Genomic DNA, 19,258 nt, shown 5'->3' with positions numbered 1-19,258 from the left:
GGCGTGCCGGATTCCGGGATAATGCCACCGCTACACGGTCTGTACCCCGAGACTCGTTTACCCGACCTTTGTTGGCGTCTGGTTGGCCACAGCACACACGACGCGACCGATGAAAAAGGAGGTCCCCCTGTCCGAGCCAGATCATGTGGCCCGTGTTCGGGTTTGATTGGCAAAAGGAGGATGAGGCTGACATATATGTTGCGTGGCCAAGAGGGAGTCGTAGCTCTGCCATATGAGGCTGATACACATATACGATGGCAATATCCAACGTGACAACCCCATGGTGGCATCGTGATCTAGCTATTGCCTCGTATGTACGATTACTGGCTGAATATACCAGCATAGTCCGTATAAGCGGTTGGACGCGTCAATATCCAGGTCGTCTTAGCTACCATGCCAACGATAGGTTATGTGTTAAGTGCTGGCTAAGGACCGACAACGGGAAAGGGTCAAGAGACTCGATATGTATATATGAGTGTCAATATTATGACCAATTGTCTCCTCCCAAGACCATATTGCGGAGGAACCTGCTGGCTCTCCTTCCAAAAGAGGAGTGTGCCCGTTGAAACGACCTATGGTGGCGACAATGCTGCAGTCGGGAGAAGGTAAGCAGTCCCTGAGGTGGGCAAAAACCGACATGGCGATACAGTTACTCCCTTGCGATTTTATAACAAACGCAATTGCCTTGCCTTGGTCGAGTGAGAATTTGTCGTTTGCCCGGTGCTTGAGCACATGTTGCCGAGAAACAGAACGAGTTGTTTTAAAGCTTCCCTTAGCAGCCCATGCCAGAAGTGTGAGTGATGTTTTTGTATTTCCTTTTTCTTTCTTTCTTTGACCTTCTGTGGCTTGATTGTGCATTATGATGATATGTCCATATTCATTCCTGGCATTCCGCCGGGCATGCTCATCTGGCCAGTGCTATCAAGCCGGCCACGTCTCCTGTACCGCAAGCTGCCGGGCTCTGGACTTATGTCTCTGAGCATATCAGACTCGGCACCGCTTTCGCGGCGCGCATCACTCTTCATACCTTTTCCTTTCGACACGCTACCCATTCCCATAGCCGCATCTAACCCGTCCTCGCCCCCTCTTGTATTCTTCTTGCGTGGCCATAGGCTGGGAAGAGCAATCTCCTGAAACCTCGGCTCCACGACGCGGTCATCAAACCACTTGTGCAACCTGGCTTCCACTATCTGCGCAATTTTGGGGACGTCCTGGAGCCTTGACCGACTGCCGACCAGACTGCGGATTGAGAAGTCCAGACGGTAATCGTCCAGGAAGTTGAACGCCATCATCGTGGGCGTGCTTTGCGACGGGTTACTAGGGATGAAAGAGATACATAGTGTGCCACTGAAACGCACGACGCTGACGGCCAGGGCCACAGGCAGGACAGCCGTCAGTCGCTTCGGGTAGTTCAACAAAAGCTTGGTCTCCAGGGCAAGCGTGATCATGTCGCTCAAGTCAACATCCATGCGAGCTTGCAGCCGGGCGCCTTCTCGGGTGGCTCGGGAGCTGTTAGCATCGAAACGCTTCCCAGCATTAGGGCCGGAATCCAAGCTCAGCCCATCCTCGTCTAGCGGAATGATGCGGCAGTTGCTTAATATGGGGAAGTCTTCGCCCAAAGGTAAGCTCCGACACCTTGATCTCGTCCAAGAAATCGGGGCGCGTGGTCCCGTTCAGCGCCTTGGTCAGCGAGGTGAGTATGGCGTCGTCGTGCTGGGCATCCTTTCGAAATTGGGCAATGGTCTGAGCAATGAGGACATTGAACCAGTCCAGGGACTCGGGCTGGTGGCTGTCCACGTTATAATAAGTCTTGTGCAGTATGGAACCGATCGTGAGAGTCGGCGGGTTCCGGAGAATGGCAGACTTCTTCTTATTGAGAGTCGGCTGAGATTGTCTCGGGTTGTCGGTACGGAGGGTGAGAAGAGATCGTTTGTGGGCAAGCGTCCGCGAGCGCCGCTCCGTAGCTCGAAGCTGTGCTATTTCCTCGGTGGATGGGGCATCCCCGAAGATGAAAAACTTGATGAAGGCAGCGATGAGAAGAACGACAGATAGCTGGCCGACTATTAGGCCCTGAGTGAAGGAGAAGCTGGTAGCGAGTCGTCGTTCGTCAGTCAGAGTCTGCGGCGGGGTTGAAAGAATGCGACACGTACGTTGGCTCCGGCCGCGTTGGGCAGACGTCCGCAGAAGCCATGAGGGGCAGCTATTGCAGCCTGGGAGAGGCGAGGTATTCGCGAAATAAGCTGCTACGGCATCTCGCCAATGGCCGAATTGTTGCGAGACCCGAAGCCGTTCAATTAATTATTAATTGCTGCTATCTTATCGGTGGTTTGCTGTCCATACATGTAGCCGTACGGAATAGCGCTCACTGCTTCGTCATAGGCGCCAGTTAGAAGGGATATGCAAGTAGCGGAGAATTAAGCCCACCCCTGACACAGCTAGGACAGAACTAGGACAGGTCGAGCACAGACCCCAGGCGATCCCTGCCACCATGACGATGCAGCTAACGGGCTGTGTGGGTGAAGCGGCCGCCTCAAGTCAGTCAGTCAAGCTGTCCCCAGTCCCCTTCGACCCCAGGAGATCGATAATACGACGGCATCCCACCCCCTTCACGATAAATCCGACGCATTGCAGCGCCCAGCCCATCAACACAAACATGGATGTCGTGCAAGTCGTCTCCGGCTACATCGCTAAGATGGTGTCGGTCGGAGACAGCGCAACCGGGGCGCCATCCGCCAAGATGAAGATTCTCCTACTGGATAGAGATACTGTTCCCATCGTGTCAACCGCCATCACGCAATCATCACTTCTCAACCATGAAGTCTACCTCATTGACCGCCTGGACAACGCAACCCGGGAGAAGATGCGACACCTGAAATGTGTATGCTTTGTTCGTCCATCCTCGGACTCGATCCAGTTTCTCATTGATGAGCTGCGAGAGCCTAAATACGGCGAGTACCACCTGTACTTTAGTAACGTGGCCAAGAAATCCGCCCTTGAGAGACTGGCCGAGGCTGATGACCATGAGGTGGTCAAGCTCGTTCAGGAGCATTTTGCCGACTTCCTGGTTATCAACCCAGACTTGTTCTCGCTCAACCTCACACTTCCGCAGCAGCACGTATGGAGCAGGACTCCCGATATGTGGAACACCGATTCTTTGCAGAGGGCAACAGAGGGTCTCACGGCTGTGCTTCTGGCTCTCAAGAAGAAGCCCTTGATCCGTTATGAGAAGAACAGTCTGCTTGCAAAGAAGCTGGCTAACGAGGTACGGTATAACATCACCCAGGAGGACCAGCTTTTTGACTTTCGGAAAGTCGATACGCCTCCGATACTCCTGATCCTGGATCGGCGCGAAGACCCGGCCACCCCGCTGCTGAACCAATGGACCTACCAAGCCATGGTCCACCATCTTCTCGGCATCAATAACGGCCGCGTGGATCTAAGTGAAGTCCCAGAGATACGGCCGGAGCTTAAGGAGATCGTCCTCTCTCAGGACCAAGACCCTTTCTTCAAGAAGAACATGTATCTCAACTTTGGTGACCTCGGCGGTAACATCAAGGACTATGTCGAGCAGTACCAGTCAAAAACAAAAAACAACGCCAATATTGAATCCATCACAGACATGAAGCGCTTCATTGAGGAGTATCCCGAGTTCCGCAAGCTGTCAGGCAATGTCAGCAAGCACGTCACATTGGTGTCGGAACTGAGTCGAAGGGTCGGTTCTGAAAACTTGCTAGAAGTTAGTGAGGTGGAACAAAGTTTAGCATGCAACGATAACCACGCGGCAGATCTCAAGGTTGGTGGAAATTTGGATTTTTCTTGCTCGAGTCCAGCCGCTGACAAGATTGCAGAATGTACAAAGACTGATACAGAATCCTTCTGTGACTACCGATGCCAAACTCGGGTTGGTAGCTTTGTACGCTTTGCGATACGAAAAGCATGCGTCAAATGCCCTGGCAATGCTTGTAGACCTTCTCACGGCTGCTGGGGGTGTTGACCCTCGCCGCGCAGACATGGTAGCCAAAATTTTGGCTTACCACAATTCATTACAGCAATCGCAAGCTGCGGGCGGCATTGCAGACATATTCGAGGGAGGTGGCATCTTTTCGGGTGCCAGAGCCATCAAGGGTCTCAAGGGCGTGGAGAACGTTTATACTCAGCATTCACCACTCCTAGAAACTACGCTACAGAACCTGATCAAGGGGCGCCTGCGCGACCAGCAATATCCGTTTGTTGAGGGGGGTGGCACAACGAGAGACAAGCCCCAGGACATTGTGGTATTCATGATTGGGGGGACAACGTATGAAGAGGCGAAGATGGTGGCAGGTATCAACGCGTCTTCGCCGGGAATAAGAGTCGTGCTGGGAGGCACTTCGATACACAACGCGGCGACATTCCTGGAGGAAGTAGACGATGCTGTGTCATCCTGGCCCGACCCTCCGCCTACCACAACGGCTGGGAGGCTGAGACAAGAACTCGGAAGAAGATGAGATTCAAGTGCTTTTGTTACTTATAGCGACATCACATAATTCCAACTATAGCCCAGAGCAATTTCGCCTATCTCTCTGATTCCTGGGCATCCTGTCTATACACGTTCATTTGGGTGTTGGTTATCAGTCCTTGCAGTGGCAAGGTAGCAACCCTACACCGCCTACCCAATGTGTTAGCGATGAACCAACCAGAATACTGCCGACATCTGTTACCTCATCCAGAAATTTGACGAAGGGCATCGGGATTCTTTGAAGACTTTGGCGACCAGCAAATCGAACTGATTTTCCGCCTATGATTATAATGCAGAAGGCATTGTCTTCCAGAGGTCTAGGCAGGCCAATAAGAGTGGCCGGCAGACGCTTCAACCAGTGCAGCCGGCGCCGAGCGTTTGCCACCGTTGCCCAAGACGCAAGGTTCGCGACAGGGTCTCCAGGTCACCACCTACCATCTTTTTCGCTAACTTGTTTCTCTTCCGTTGCAATAGGCCATTTGATGTTGTCGTAGTCGGTGGTGGCCATGCCGGCACCGAGGCGTGCGCCGCCGCAGCCCGATCCGGCGCCCGGACCGCCCTCATCACGCCCAAGCTCGACAACCTGGGCGTCTGCTCCTGCAATCCGAGCTTCGGCGGCATCGGCAAAGGCACAATCTTACGTGAGATCGACGCGCTCGACGGCGTCGCGGGCCGCATCATCGACAAAGCGGGCGTCCAGTTCAAGGTCCTGAACCGTCGCAAGGGCCCCGCCGTCTGGGGGCCCCGCGCCCAGATCGATCGCGCCCTCTACCAGAAACATATGCGCGAGGAGCTGACATCCTATCCGAACCTTTCCATAATCACCGGAAGCGTGTCGGATATTGTGGTGGGCGATGCCGAGGCGAGGTCGAGCGACGGAGCCAAGAGCAGGATTACGGGAGTGCGCCTCGAGTCGGGAGAGGTATTACCCACAAGCCAAATCATCATAACAACGGGAACATTCCTCGGGGGCGAGATTCATATTGGCCTGGAGACCTTCCCGGCAGGTCGCATGGGAGAAAAGGCCACCTTCGGTCTCAGCAAATCGCTAAAAGATGCTGGCTTCAAGCTGGGCAGATTGAAGACAGGAACGCCGCCCCGCATAGCAAAAGGCAGCATCAACTTCAAAGTTCTGGAGGAGCAGCGTGGCGACGATCCGCCGCAATCGTTCAGCTACCTTAATGATAAGGTCAGCGTCGAAGACCAGCTGCTTTGCTGGGCAAGCTATACGAACGAGGAAACGCATGCAGTTGTGCGAGCGAATCTCGACAAAACAATACACATTCGAGAGTCTGTGAAGGGGCCTCGGTACTGCCCTTCCTTGGAGGCAAAAGTCACTCGTTTCCCGGACAAGGCGAGGCACATTGTTTGGTTGGAGCCAGAGGGTTTTGACAATGACGTTATCTACCCCAACGGTATATCCATCACCATTCCCGCAGAGGCCCAGGAGCAGTTGCTGAAGACAATCCCTGGTCTCGAGAATGCGAATATGTTACAGCCGGGCTATGGCGTTGAGTACGATTATGTGGACCCGCGCAGCCTCAAGTCGACTCTGGAGACAAAGGCTATATCAGGACTTTTCCTTGCGGGTCAAATCAATGGCACGACGGGCTACGAGGAAGCCGCCGGACAAGGCATCATTGCCGGAATCAATGCCGGCCGCGCATCTCAGGGATTGGCCCCCGTCAGCATAACGCGCGCCGACGGCTACATTGGCATCATGATTGATGATCTCATTACCAAGGGCGTCTCGGAGCCGTACCGCATGTTCACAAGCCGCAGCGAGTACCGCATGAGCCACCGCGCGGACAACGCCGACCTTCGCCTGACGGAGATGGGCCGGTCCTGGGGCGTGGTGACAGACCGACGATGGTCGGCCTTCAGCGACGAAAAGACGCAAATGGAGGAGCTCACGGCGGCGCTCCAGGCCTATGTGCAATCACCGCCGCATTGGATTGCCGCGGGCTTTAAAACGCGCAACGACCCGCGGCAGCGCAGCGCCCTTGATATCCTGCGCTTGGCGGGTGTCCAGGTGGGTGACCTCGCGGAACGCATCCCGGAGATCTTGCGGCACTCGCCCCGTGTTCAAAACCGCGTGGGGATCGAGGCCGTTTACGCGCCGTACGTCGATATGCAGCGCGCCGAGCAGGCGCTCTTCATCAAGGACGAAGGGCTGAGCCTGCCCACGGACCTTGACTACGACGCCATCTTCGGCCTGTCCATTCACGAGAAGATGGTTCTCAACGCCACCAAGCCCGAGAACATTGGCCAGGCGCGTCGCATCGAGGGCATGACTCCCGCCGGCTGTGTGAGGCTGCTCAGCTTTGTGAATCGGGCTGAGCGGTTCAAGGAGGTCGTCGGTGGGAGAGACCCGCTGGGCGACCTGACGCCGCTGGGGAATGAGGTTGATACTTTAGATGCCGAAGCGAGAACAAGAGAGCTATAGATTATGTACGATGACTTGAATGCAGCTGCCCAAGGGAGGAATGTATATATCAAAGGGGTGTACCACTATATCAAGGCATTTACGGCGTTTAGGGGCTCGTGTGGATTCACTCCGTAGCCACAGTTATTGGGATATGTCGTAGAAAAGCTCATGAATCATAAATGTTACGCACTATCAAGCTCCGATCGACCTGTTATGGCAGCGATCCTATTTCTCCTCCTCGCCAATAATGGTATTCGTCACGCTCCCCACCCCATCAATCTCCAACCTAACTGTGTCCCCTACCTGGACCTCGAAGGCCATGTGCTCGATACCCGCGCCGCCCGGCAATGTCCCAGTCCCGAAGAATTCCCCCGGGTACAGTCGCGTCCCCCTCGATGCGTGCGCGAGCGCCTCGCCCAGAGTGAACTGCCAATCTTCGCGCCCGACGGCACACTCGCTTACAACCTTGTCGTTGACCACGACCCTGCCCGTTAATGTCTTCTTGCCAATCCATGCGCCAGCACCGTCGCCAGTAGTAGCAGTGGCGGCAGCAGCGCAAGAGGATTCGACGGGGAGCAAGGGCAACAGCTCGTCGGCGCTCACGACATCCGAAGAGAGTGAGCTCGCGAAGCTCTTGCACAGCTGGGGGCCCAGGCCACTGCGCATCTCGGCCCATTGTACGTCGCGCGCGCTGAAGTCGTTGAGGACGCAGAAACCCGCCACGGCGGCCAGGGCCTCGGCGGGGGAGACGGCGTTGTACAGCTCGCGGCCCAGGACGCAGCCGAGCTCGAGCTCGACGTCCAGGTAGCGCCTGCAGTAGCTCGGGCGGACGACGGGCGCGCCCGACGAGACGACCGAGAGGTGGTTCGACTGGTAGAAGACAGGCTGGGCCAGGTAGAGGCCCGAGGGGCGGAAAGGCGGGAAGACGGTCCCGGCCAGCCAGGTCCAGAGCCAGGACAGCCAGGCAACCACGGTGCGCAAGAAGGGCGGCTCCAGCGAGAGGGCCGCAATGCCCGCCGCGGCGCCGCTGTAGTGCGCCGGGAACAGCATGAAGTCGCGGTATGAGCGCGGCTGGAAGGGCAGGGCGCGCTTCAGCGGGTCGAGGGGGTCCGGCGGGTTGGCCTCGAGGACCTGCTGGAGGAGGCGGGCGGCTTCGGGCATGTGCGTCTGGGGGTTGGTGCTTCCATTGCCGTCGTTGCGATCATCTGGGGAAATTCGCACCACGATGTTGTTGACGCGGTGGAACTTCATGGTGGGCCTCGCCTTCTTTTATTGTGGTTGCTCTTTGGCTCACACAGGATGTTGTATAGTACAGCTACAGCAGCAGTTGTTATGGGTTTTATCCTGGACTGGCGTTCTTGTTCTCGGCATCGGTCTTCGTAATCTTCAAGACGAGCAGCAGGAGCGATGTGGGTAAAGATCGACCAGTACTAATTGCCTGTACGCTTACGAATCCTTTGCAACGCCAATCGTCGTAACTCACAAGTCAAAGTACCCCTCCCCTCCTCGCCGTCCACAACACAGTTTGCACCGGAGAGGCTTTGCCATACGCATGCATCGTTTACAAAGACGTCCATCCAAGGTGTCAGGCTCACGTATGCACCTATAAAAGCGAATGCTCCCGACTGACCCCCAGCCATCGTTATGTGAATCCGACCCTCCGAGACAGGATGGTAAGCGGCTATCTTTCCCAACTTCGGCCCAAGGTTCGGCAACTGAGGAGACCCCCGGATCTGCAATGATAGAGCATACATGGTGACGATGGTTACCCAGCCCGCTCCAAAAGATGCATTACTCGGGTTATAGTGCGTTTGGCAGCATAAGCGTCTCATTTGCACGCATACACTCGTCGTGTAGGCAAGGCCGCCAGATCACTCTTCGGCTCATACTCGCTGGCACCAACTTGATGCAATATATGCACAGTGTGCGTGGGCCCGACAACGCATCATGAGGCCAACGGATCAATGCGGGAGTGCCGAGCTAGCTGCTTAGTAGTCGGGTTTTGTTTATTCTGCTAGAGCTTCCAACAATTTCACGATGGAGGCACCCGAGGCCGGCGTACGGTCCGTGGGCCGCAAATAATCAGCCAGAGATCCATCCGCAAGCATTCCGAATTAAGGATCGAGCCCGGACTAAAACGAGACCCTCCAGCTGATTATTTGATTAGTTGCATTTACAGAATGCCTGTCTATAACAGCTATCAGACTATGAGGCTTGAGCAGGTTCATCAAATTATGATGGGGACCAGCTCGGTTTCGCTCTTCGTCAGAGTCCCCAGGTTTTTCCACCAGAAGAAAGCGCCGATGCAAAGTAGTGTGTAGTACACTATCGACGGCATAATCGATGGCTGGACTTTCGAGTCCCCTGGCACCTTGGCGGCTGGTTCGACTCGGCCCCAGAATCTCGGGAAGCCCATGCAGTTGCAGAAGGCATGGACGACAAAGATAGCCAGCAAGCTACCGGTGCGCAGGAAGACGAAAGTAGCATACGCACCGAACAATGATGTGTACGTTAGCTGCAACAGAGACCGCATTACGGCTGCCATGACCGGGACCCCCGGATGGGAAATGCGGAACTCGTAAAAGTGATGCAGATGGGCCAGGCCGAAGATGACTGGCGATAGGAAGATGGTCTTGGCCACCGATGTATGAGCTAGGAGCATTAAAGGCACCGAGGCAGAACGGAAGAGGACTTCTTCGGTAAATGGCCCCTGTGAAAGTCACGTCAGATGATGGCCCCTTGATCCGGAAACGAATTACGATAAACGTACTGCAATGATGTTACGCCATGTGGTCCATTCTTTGAACAAGTCTTTTGCCGACTGGAGACTCGTCCAGTCGCGCCATCCCTCGTCGACGACAAGGGCCTCATAGAGTGGCCCGAGGAACAGGATGGCCGTGAGAAAGAGGGACTTGGCCGTGCCGACCAGGCCAAGAGGCCAATAGCCCATCGAATGCAACGCGTCCGCATAGCTGGCCTGGCCTTGGGACGTGAGTACCACCAAGGTCGCGACCGAGCACACGATACAAGACAAAGACACGGAAGTAATTCGTGCTCGGATGACGGACGGCGCATCCCGCGACAGGGCCCTCGACGGCCGGGTCACGGGAGACAGGTAGAAGGGCAAGACATAAACAAGGGTGTAGATCACCTAGGACACGCTCAGTACACGCAGACATGGCACGCTTCTACCCACCACGCATGATTCGTGCGGGGGTCCTACTTACGAGCAAGGCCGCGGCGGTGCCGGTGGTGATGGGCGGCGGTTTGGCTAGTAGAAGGTCAGCACCAAGTAGATAGAAAGGCGCACGGTGTCAACTTGCGTTTCTCGCGATGGCCCAAGTACTTGGACAAGAAATTGGTGATGGACGGCATTGCAATCGCTAGCTGGGTGCTAGTCAGCAATGAATGCAATGCGATGCAATGTAAGCTCCGAGACCTGTCCGTTCGGACGAGTCCGTGTGGGTGTTGTTTGTTTTGTCTCTAATGACTGACAAGCGGCACAGTTCAGTCAGGCCAGATACAGCAACGTCAGATTGAAAGTCGATAATGGGACCTGGACGGCGAGATGACTGATCCATCCAAATTCCAGCAGTCTGGGACAGACGTACTCCGTACAGACAGCGACTTGACTTTTGCCTTTAGCCCCGGGATATCCGCGCATAAGCAGCTTGCGGGGAACTTAAGCTGGCGGTGCTGGGTGCTATCACAAGCTGAGCCGGCCGCCGAGATCCGACGATCGACTTCTTGTAGTTGTTAAGGATCCAGGAGCCCCTACAGGTGCCAGGCTGCCAGCTGTCGGCTGTCAATGGGTGGTAGGGGGAAAGGCTTGAAGGAACCTTGGGACGAAAAAGCTTGGGGGCAAGGGGCACGGGCAGTACAGGGTCATCCCTTCGGACAGAAGCAGAAACCAGAAAGAGGGCCCGTCTAGTTGAAACTTGACAATCAGTCCATCAATCACCGATTCCGGTTATTGCGCAAGAATCAACCCGGGCAATGATCAGGAGGCGGTACAAGCGCCTCGATTCTGATCCCCTAAGCGCGGGACCGCCGGGACGTGTCGTTTTGCCAATGGCTAGTGGAAGCGATACCCCGGCGCTGGCTGGCCCCAGCGCCTGTGGCCTTCCAGGAGGTTACCTGGGCTACATTCTGGGTTACTGGGTTACCGGGTGACAACCTGGACGGCCAGGTCCTCTGAAGTCCCACTCTGCCACGGATTTGCAAGACACAACAGAGCAAGCGCCCGCACCAGAACCCGCAACCCGCGCACCCACGCACCACGTTTTCCCCCCGATGATGGTGACAGATAACACCGGCAAAAGGAAACAAAACTTCATATTCCATCCCGTCCCGACTCACAACCGATGCGCTGAACGCATAGTGGCAGATCGCCATGGCCATGGGCGCAGCATCAATGCGCGCGGATTAATATCGACAATACTTGAAAGCTTCCTTGAGTCAAATTTATTGAACGTCACATCTGCCTATGATGTGTGAGGAAGTTGGTGTGGGCATGTAACACTCTTTTGGTGGCCGTTACGACGCGGCATTGACAGAGAGTCGGAGGCAATTTGACTGACAGCCGGCAACCCAACGAACGAGCTCTGCCACCGCCAGCCTGACGTGTGGTCGTGAATTATCTATATTAAGTTATGTATAGAAACGACGACCCAAATGACAGGATTGGCCAGTCAGCCCTATTGGGACACATGTCTCTACCAAGATTGCCTATCTGGTATGGAGCGCATGAACCATGAGATGAACACGAAAGCTACGCGTCTACGTTGGTAGCCCCAAGGAATGCGGCACACCACCATGGCCCAAGTTGGAGACAAAGCCAGAGAGCCTTAATTAATTAAAGCCGTCGACGTATCCCGTATGTAGGTACATATGCTAAAATCCGCTCAGCCCCCGGCTCCAGCGATCGACTTGCAATTGTAGTGTGGAGAATCTGCTGCTAGCCAGGGCAAATGTCCCGATGATGAGAGGCCAGGGAAGTTGTAAAAAGTCCCGCGCTCAGTCCTGTCCACCCCATGGAATGATGCAAGTCCAGTGTACTCCTCCCACACCGCTGCCGTTCTGAATCGTCCGGGCGAATCTTGTCGCCATGCTGCCCCCTTACCCTCCTGATTGACCATATGGCGGTCTGTTAAAGTTGACGGTGCCAATGGGCGTCAATCTGGCACCTGCTTTGACGAACTCTATCTCGGTACCCATAGCAATAGGATGGCAACCGAACGCAGCCTACCATTGTTGATGTCTTATATTATTGACGTCAATTTCCTTTTTTTCCTTCTATCTGCTTTTTCTTTTTGATCGGCCAGGAGGGCAGGCCGCAGGTTGGCGAGGTGGTGAGACGTCGGAGTGAAGGATTAAGAAAGAAAAAAAAAAGTCGCCAACGGTCCTTAGGGTCGAATGGCTTTGGCTAGCTGGACCCAAAGTCCAACGCTTTCGGTTTTCACTGCTGTTAGCTGCATACGCTGCGCGCGTCCAAACCAGTAGGATGATCTGTTGTTCATTTCTACGCGCGGTCGTTCTCATTTCAACCTACATACAAACATGCAGGAAAGGTGCATATTCAGCGCGACCTGGGGTGGATTTCTGTCAGCATTCGGCCTCTGAGCCAGCAGAATATCGACAACCGGTGGACCTGGGGCTCGCTGGCACCTCACTATCGGGGCTTCTAATGCAGCCAAAGACGTCCAAGTGGAAATCAACTGGCTATCGTGATGGCGAACAGTATTGGCCCTCCCAAGATACTCCTATTTGTCTGGTTCCGGTAATTCGCATCTGTGCGCCAAGGACCACAGAGACCACACCCCCCGGCCCCCATTGGATCTCAGCCTCTTTCTGCAAACCAGTCCTGGGAGTTGTGTGGGTCTTACCTACTTTCCCGATCCAGTACAGTACGACGACGACCAAGTTGCAAGACGACCGAGACCAGCAGGATCTTACCTCGTCCCCCTCCCCCTGCCCGCTAGGGTAACTAGTCAGTGCCGTACTAGAATCTTTTAGGCTTCTCGATACAACCATGCCGCTCCGTTAGCTCGCATGGCTTGACAGGCGCCGGCTCACTGGGCTCAACCGGGGCCTCTGCTGCTCACACTTGGTCCTAAGCCAATCGTCGAAGAATCCTACCGCGCAGCCAATTCAAGTAGGCGTTGTCTCCCACACCCGCGTCTGTCCACTCTCCTGATGTCTTTTTCTCCCGTTTCGCTGTCTCTCTCGCTCGCTGCACAGTCGGAAGAAGTAGGTGGTTGTTTGTGGTCGCCAGCAGCATAGCACGCGGCACTGTCTCTCGCTTTTCCCCAGCTCAGTCACTCATTTACTCGTCCACCTATCTCATACACTTAGCCCGTCACTTGGACCGGGGAAGTATATCTCGGGGTCATGCGGTCGAGGCCCAGTCGACCTCGTCTGTCTCTCTTTGTATAGCAGCTATAATACTTTCACTAGTCCTCCCTCTCTCAAAGGACTTTTTATTTCGTTTCGCTCTTTCTTGGCTTTATTCGCCCTCTTTTTCCTTACGTCGGTCTCTTTGACGAGGCCATCCCCTGATATACGCCTAATCTCGACCATCCTCCTGCCGAGTTTTCTTTGGAAAGTGGGCACACCTACCACCCAGCATCCCAAGGAACATTCCGTCCGCCAACCGCCCTCTCCAGACGGACTATACGCCATTTCATGTTTTGCGATCATTTGAACACACAGCCCGCCGTTCCGGATCGACATGGACTTAGGGGGTCATGACATATTCATAGCTGTGGATTACTCAAGACACCCATTGTGCCGCATCACTAACCCTCCGGGCCGGGCCCGCCGCAGACGATGTCCCCCCCGGCATCGTCGTCGTCGTCGTCCAACTCGCAGAGACGACCATTGCACGAAAGGACCACCTCGGACAACAACAAGCTGGCCATCCGAATCGTCCCATACTCACCACCCAGACTTTCACATGGCGAAACCGAGGCCAGCAGCTCCTACGGGTCGTCGTCAGGAGCTGGGGCTGAGAGCAGCAACTATGACTATCATACGACCAGCAGTGACCAAGGGTCATCCAGCCCGACAATCAGGGAGGGTAGAAAGGGCTCTCTGCCATTCATCATGGACACAGGCTCCGCTCTGCCATCGCCTACGTCCTCGACTGCCTCATTGGCTAGGGCCAAGGGCAAAGGCGTTTCAGGATCGAAACCTGGCTCTGACTTGTCTGGTGCCCCATCCCCACTGCACCCTGTCAATAACAAGGCTTCCTATGGAAGCAATAATAGTCGTCTTAACCCGCCACCATCAGACACCTCTGACTATGGCGGCCCATCCACGCCAACACAAAAAGTTTGTTCGTTCCAAAGCAGACAGATTCATTAATGTGCACGAAGATAAGACTTTCTCAATCGTCTTGAAACCCACTGGCATTCGGGGACCACGCGATCAGGGAAGCAGCAGTCTAGGGACGAGCTTCAAATCCCCGCCCTTGTCGTATGCCTCGACGCTGAGCAGCGCGCATGAACGCATCTCCTTTGACACAACAACAGTCGATCATCCGAGCTCTCCACCGAGCTCAGTTGCAGACCTCAATCCGTCGCCTTACACGCCTTTCACGCCTGGATTTTCGACATACACGCCTGGCTCCACGACGTTCAATGATCGCATTGAAGAGGAAGTAGACCCAATTACCTCGTCGCCGAACTACCGCATGGTTGGAGGCCTACGCAAGGTTCGCAAGACCGACTCCTTCAAGCAGGACGAGGACGACTCAGACGAGGACGACTCAGACGACGAACCCAATCAGCCTCAACTTCCACCACTGCCGGAGGTTCCGTCGTCGCCGCCACAGTTACCGTCTCCGTTAGCCGAAAAACCGTCTTTCAGCTCGGTATCCTCCGGAGAGACAGACTTGTCATTGGAGGAGCCCAACAACTTCGAAATCTTGGGTCGAAGCTCGCCCCCTTTACGAAGTTCACCACCTTTAGGAAGTTCGCCACCCTTACCTTCCTCAGAAAACTTTGAAGAATCACCTTCATCCGGCAACGCCAATTACCAAATCCTCGGCGAGTCCTCTCCCTCGCAGCCGTTCGTTTCATCACCCGCTCCTGGCTATTCGGACACCCCCGCCAGTCAGAATTACGTGGTTCACGGAGGCCCGTCGCCCTCCGCATCGCTCGCTACCCCTTCACGACAAAGACAACCACGACCGCAGACGTCCGACGACAGCTTGGTGTGTCGGGAAAAGTACTCGCAGGAAAGTTTGGTAATACCGCCGCTCGTACCACGCAAGAAACCTTCCCGCGAGAGGTTTGGATACCACAAGCAAAAGTCGAGCCGCTCTCTGCGCCGCGCAAACTCCTTCTCCTCGCTCTCGAGCATAATCACAGAAGGGTCTGCCTCGATCTTTTTCGCCCAGACAGCTAATATCATCCGATTGGGCGCTGCGCCTCCGATTACCTCCATCCAACCGCCACAGCGGGCAAAGCAGCAGCAGCATCATTCATGGGCAGGGCCGTCAAATCTCATCGCGCAACGGCCACGTATGGAGGCGCATCCGCATCAATGGAGCTCGCAGCTGTCCACGGTCGCGTCCGAAGACGAGGCAAGTAGCCGAGCATCTCGTGCGCTTTCGTCGCCCTCTGGTCCCGATTATCGCATGAGCCACGGGAGCAGGCATAGCCGCCAGATGCTAAGCATCTCGTCATCTCTAGCCTATGCCGAGGAACCTCCAATTGGATCATCCCGTTCCAATCTCGGCTCCGCTTCGGGTTCGGAATCCCGCGGCTCTCTCACGAGTCCGGGCATCGCCAGCCCAAGTTCTGCCTACATGCGAGGGGGTCCGCAGGCAATTCGCGTGGTCCGAGATGTTGACGAAGATGGTGATGGTATTACGGACCTCCACGACTTGATGCATAAGAATTCCAGCCGCCTTCTCTCCCAGAAGTCTTCGGACAGAGATCTTTATTCTTCATCCAGCTCGGGGCGCCCGAATTCGCGTAATTCGCGTACCGGAAGTTTTACATCGACCCTTCCGGTCTGGGCAAAGTAAGTCGATGCGCATTCGGAGCCCAGTCTTGACTTCGCAAAGCTAATGTCTATCGCAGGGTTTACTATGGGAGCGGCGAACGGCGGTGGCTTGCTGCTGCCCCGTCCATGCGGTCGTATTCGGACGATAGCCGGCCCGGAAGCGCCATTCCCTCAGGATCGCCATCACTCGACCCTTTTCCTCCCAACGTCTTCAGTCCTCGCCGACGCCCGAGAGAAATCCAACCAAACAACGGGCGCCCGGGATCTATTGAGGTTGATCCGATGGACCCGTCTGACTCCTCGGGCTTTCTGCCCCTGCCAAGGCGCCTCCGGAAAATGTCGTCGAGTATCTGGTCACCTCACCTGCAGATTGATCGTAGAGCCAGCCGGTTCAGTATGTGGGCACCGCCATCGACGACTTGGTCGAAAGACAAGGGGAAGTTGGGCAGACGCAACATGCAAATCGTGATGTTCGCTCTCGGTTGGATATTCCCTTTCGCCTGGATGATTGCCGCAGTCTTGCCGCTACCGCACAAGCCATTGCCTCAGATGACGATGGCGGACCATCGCAGCACTGCCGAACTTGGCGGCGCAATCGAGACCCCCGACATATTCAGCGGCCGAGTTGATCCGGCAGAAGACTCGAACTATCAGAGTGCACGCTGGTGGAGAAACGTCAACCGTCTCATGTGCGTTGTCGGGCTTCTTATCATCGGCGCCATCATTGCCCTGGTTATCGTCGGCATCCGTCAAAACTGGTGAATGAGAAGATTGCGACGGCATCTCATCTCGGCCATGACGAATCACATCATCCTCTGGCTTATATCTCTCCTGGCCAAGACGTCAAAAATACTCGCTCTGGACATTTACCACACGATTTTCTCTATTTACCAACCATCTACCACTAACAGCCATCAGCGGCGCACGTTGCGCGCCCTACTATATCCTTCTTACACTATTCGAATTCTGTATACTACTGTTTCCATTTGATTTCGACATGCACAGCAACATTTGCCTTGTATCACTTTTTTTTGTATTTTACCCGTTGTTTTACTTTCATTGCTTCAGTCCGAGGGGAAAAGGACGTGAACGACCGGAAAGCGAACCGGAGGAAACCCGCTCTATAGATACCCAGGCGGTGCGCTCGGAGTTTCTGGCGTCTTGGAAGAGGAGAGGAGAGAGAAAAAACAATACTTACGACGCACGACGACCCGATAGACTGGTCGCTGTTTGCTCAATGTCTAATGACAACGACGTGCCGGTGCCCTTCCAGAGAGGTAGAGGGGGAGAAAGGAGGTTGCCAGAAGGAAATCTTGTTGTCCTCAGAACAACGATCAGACGAAACAGAGTCGGAACATCTCGATCAACGAGATGGGACCGGAGGGAAGGGAAGAATGGGGGCGCTGGTGGTCCTCTTTTACGAATGACATGCGGCGCTTCCTGGGCCACGGACGTTTATGCAGCGAGACGGGATATACGCCCCATATGTGATGCATACACTCGCTGGCGATACATAGTCGAGATACGCCGCCACGAACTGATGAATTATAATTCTGAACACAACCTGGTCCCTTTCTGCTCTCGACCCGTCCATGCTTGCAGAACGGCAGGGGCAGTGGATAAGCTTAAAATGCCCTGTCCTATCACCGGGAGTTACGCCACATATACTGACATGCAATGAGGGCGTTTGGCCAGGGAGAGAGCCGGACTATATGATCTCCGTGGGCTATATATGTAAACGCCCGAATGAATGCTGGGGAACCGATCGGCACCAGAATCATGGCAGCCCGGTTTGCATGAACGAGGCGATGGATCCTTGACCCTGGGGGAGATGCATGAAGATGGTGGATGGGTTGTGGAGCCGAGTGCGCCGCCGCCAGGGCCATGCCTCGGTGCTAAGCTTTGAGGCTCTCATCGTATCGCCGAGCCTATATCCGAGGCCAGAAGCCACTCATCTCACTCTCGCCATCGCGGGACTCCGGACTGCTGTGCTAGTGGATTAAGTTGGTGCCGTCATCGCCCAAGACTGGATTGTTGTAGATCCTGGGGCAAGCAAGCCCATTCATTGTCGGTCTCCGAGATGGACAGGGTAGGAGGATGAGTATAAAGAAATCCAACAAGCTGTGCATTAGGCAGTGAGAGCTACATCAAAACTTGCCATCATCGTCTGGCAGCAGTTATTTCCTCGGATCTATCTATATCTTGAAATCATGGAATCCCTCCCACGCCTGCTGGCCGACCATCCTTACCTCTTAGCCTTGGTCGCCGCCGCCCCCTTTCTTGCTCTTGTCTATGCCGACTACCGCGCCTACGTCGCCATGGGCCCCCACGGCCTCCCGGACAATCTACAGGGCTACATCAAGCAGCTGAAAATGCGCCGCGTCTCCCGACGCGACACCACCGTCCCTGTGCCATACGACGACGACAACGGCAAGACTAAGACCACCGGCAAGATTCGCGCAGGCTCTGGGGAGACGTCCGAGCGCGCCCGGCGCTCCTTCTTCCACCTCCCGTCTTCGTCGTCGGAGAAAGACGTCGGCAGGTGGGAGCTGACGACCCGGCCCGGGGAAGGAGGCAGCAGTAGCAGCAGCAGCAGCAGGCCCCGCCTCTCTCACTTCATCGCGCCGCAGCGCCAGCTCGAGGGCGGCGCCACCGCGGCCATGAAACGGGACATGAATGCGTTCCTGGACGCCCTGGCCGCGGCCAACGGCGAGGTGCTGCTGAGGGGCCTCTCGAGGTTCGAGGGGACGGTGCCCGCGGTGCAGGCGGCCGAGGGCAAGGCCGCGGCGGCCGTCACCAAGGAGACGCGCGGTGAGATCCTCCATGTACACCCGGCCGACGGCAGCACGCACATGGTGCTCAGCCTGGTCGACTCGCGGCGTGTCATCGAGACGGGCTGGGGGGAGAGGCACGGGCTGAGCGGCGGGGGTTTCCTGCCTTGGGGGTATACTCTTGGTGAGTTTTTCCCTATCCGCCCCCGTCTTCCTCTACAACGGGTAACTGTGGTGTTGCTGACAATCAAACCCCTGGTAATAGTATACGCGCCGAGGGACGGGCACGATCTTGCTGTGTGGAAGAAGCTCGCGGTCGCGGCGATGCGGTATTGTGCCACTGAGGTTGGAGAAATTCGGATGCCTGGTGGCTGCTGTTGAGATACCTGAACCCTCAGCCCCCGCTCATCGGCCCGTGGCTCGCGTTGCTTCATGGCAGACCGAGGCAATAGGGGCTGGGTTTGTTGGTTGTCGATACCCTTCAGAGCCTGATAAATGGCAGCATAGGCAATCTGCTTCACAAGGCAGTTTCATATTCCACCAGTTCTT

At 55.5% G+C, this 19,258-nt stretch overlaps 7 protein-coding genes across 7 annotated transcripts; 4 read left to right on the top strand and 3 right to left on the bottom strand.

Moving 5' to 3' along the window:
* Positions 1 to 857: 857 nt before the first annotated feature.
* On the bottom strand, positions 858 to 2,191 carry PG998_007540 (mitochondrial outer membrane protein MMM1; the record flags this gene model as incomplete). Its single annotated transcript, XM_066874356.1, has 3 exons — positions 858 to 1,593; positions 1,634 to 2,086; positions 2,151 to 2,191. 3 exons carry the CDS (start codon positions 2,189 to 2,191, stop codon positions 858 to 860), a joined length of 1,230 nt encoding a protein of 409 aa, XP_066730301.1.
* A 462-nt stretch (positions 2,192 to 2,653) lies between these two features.
* PG998_007539 (vacuolar protein sorting-associated protein 45) lies at positions 2,654 to 4,487 on the top strand (the record flags this gene model as incomplete). Its single annotated transcript, XM_066874355.1, has 2 exons — positions 2,654 to 3,793; positions 3,849 to 4,487. The coding sequence occupies 2 exons, from the start codon at positions 2,654 to 2,656 to the stop codon at positions 4,485 to 4,487; spliced, it is 1,779 nt and encodes a 592-aa protein (XP_066730300.1).
* A 292-nt stretch (positions 4,488 to 4,779) lies between these two features.
* On the top strand, positions 4,780 to 6,944 carry PG998_007538 (uncharacterized protein; the record flags this gene model as incomplete). The annotated part of the gene is made up of 2 exons (XM_066874354.1): positions 4,780 to 4,901; positions 4,973 to 6,944. 2 exons carry the CDS (start codon positions 4,780 to 4,782, stop codon positions 6,942 to 6,944), a joined length of 2,094 nt encoding a protein of 697 aa, XP_066730299.1.
* A 207-nt stretch (positions 6,945 to 7,151) lies between these two features.
* Positions 7,152 to 8,177, bottom strand: PG998_007537 (2-hydroxyhepta-2-4-diene-1-7-dioate isomerase; the record flags this gene model as incomplete). The annotated part of the gene is made up of 1 exon (XM_066874353.1): positions 7,152 to 8,177. The coding sequence occupies one exon, from the start codon at positions 8,175 to 8,177 to the stop codon at positions 7,152 to 7,154; it is 1,026 nt and encodes a 341-aa protein (XP_066730298.1).
* A 976-nt stretch (positions 8,178 to 9,153) lies between these two features.
* Positions 9,154 to 10,301, bottom strand: PG998_007536 (uncharacterized protein; the record flags this gene model as incomplete). The annotated part of the gene is made up of 4 exons (XM_066874352.1): positions 9,154 to 9,636; positions 9,697 to 10,077; positions 10,154 to 10,197; positions 10,250 to 10,301. 4 exons carry the CDS (start codon positions 10,299 to 10,301, stop codon positions 9,154 to 9,156), a joined length of 960 nt encoding a protein of 319 aa, XP_066730297.1.
* A 3,453-nt stretch (positions 10,302 to 13,754) lies between these two features.
* On the top strand, positions 13,755 to 16,700 carry PG998_007535 (uncharacterized protein; the record flags this gene model as incomplete). Its single annotated transcript, XM_066874351.1, has 3 exons — positions 13,755 to 14,258; positions 14,308 to 15,956; positions 16,016 to 16,700. 3 exons carry the CDS (start codon positions 13,755 to 13,757, stop codon positions 16,698 to 16,700), a joined length of 2,838 nt encoding a protein of 945 aa, XP_066730296.1.
* A 1,448-nt stretch (positions 16,701 to 18,148) lies between these two features.
* PG998_007534 (phospholipase carboxylesterase protein) lies at positions 18,149 to 19,090 on the top strand (the record flags this gene model as incomplete). The annotated part of the gene is made up of 1 exon (XM_066874350.1): positions 18,149 to 19,090. One exon carries the CDS (start codon positions 18,149 to 18,151, stop codon positions 19,088 to 19,090), a length of 942 nt encoding a protein of 313 aa, XP_066730295.1.
* Positions 19,091 to 19,258: the final 168 nt, after the last annotated feature.

This window comes from Apiospora kogelbergensis, assembly GCF_038363985.1.
Source record: "Apiospora kogelbergensis strain CBS 113332 chromosome Unknown utg000005l_segment0_segment0, whole genome shotgun sequence".
Taxonomy (NCBI): domain Eukaryota; kingdom Fungi; phylum Ascomycota; class Sordariomycetes; order Amphisphaeriales; family Apiosporaceae; genus Apiospora; species Apiospora kogelbergensis.
This window is presented reverse-complemented; position numbering and strand designations above follow the sequence as displayed.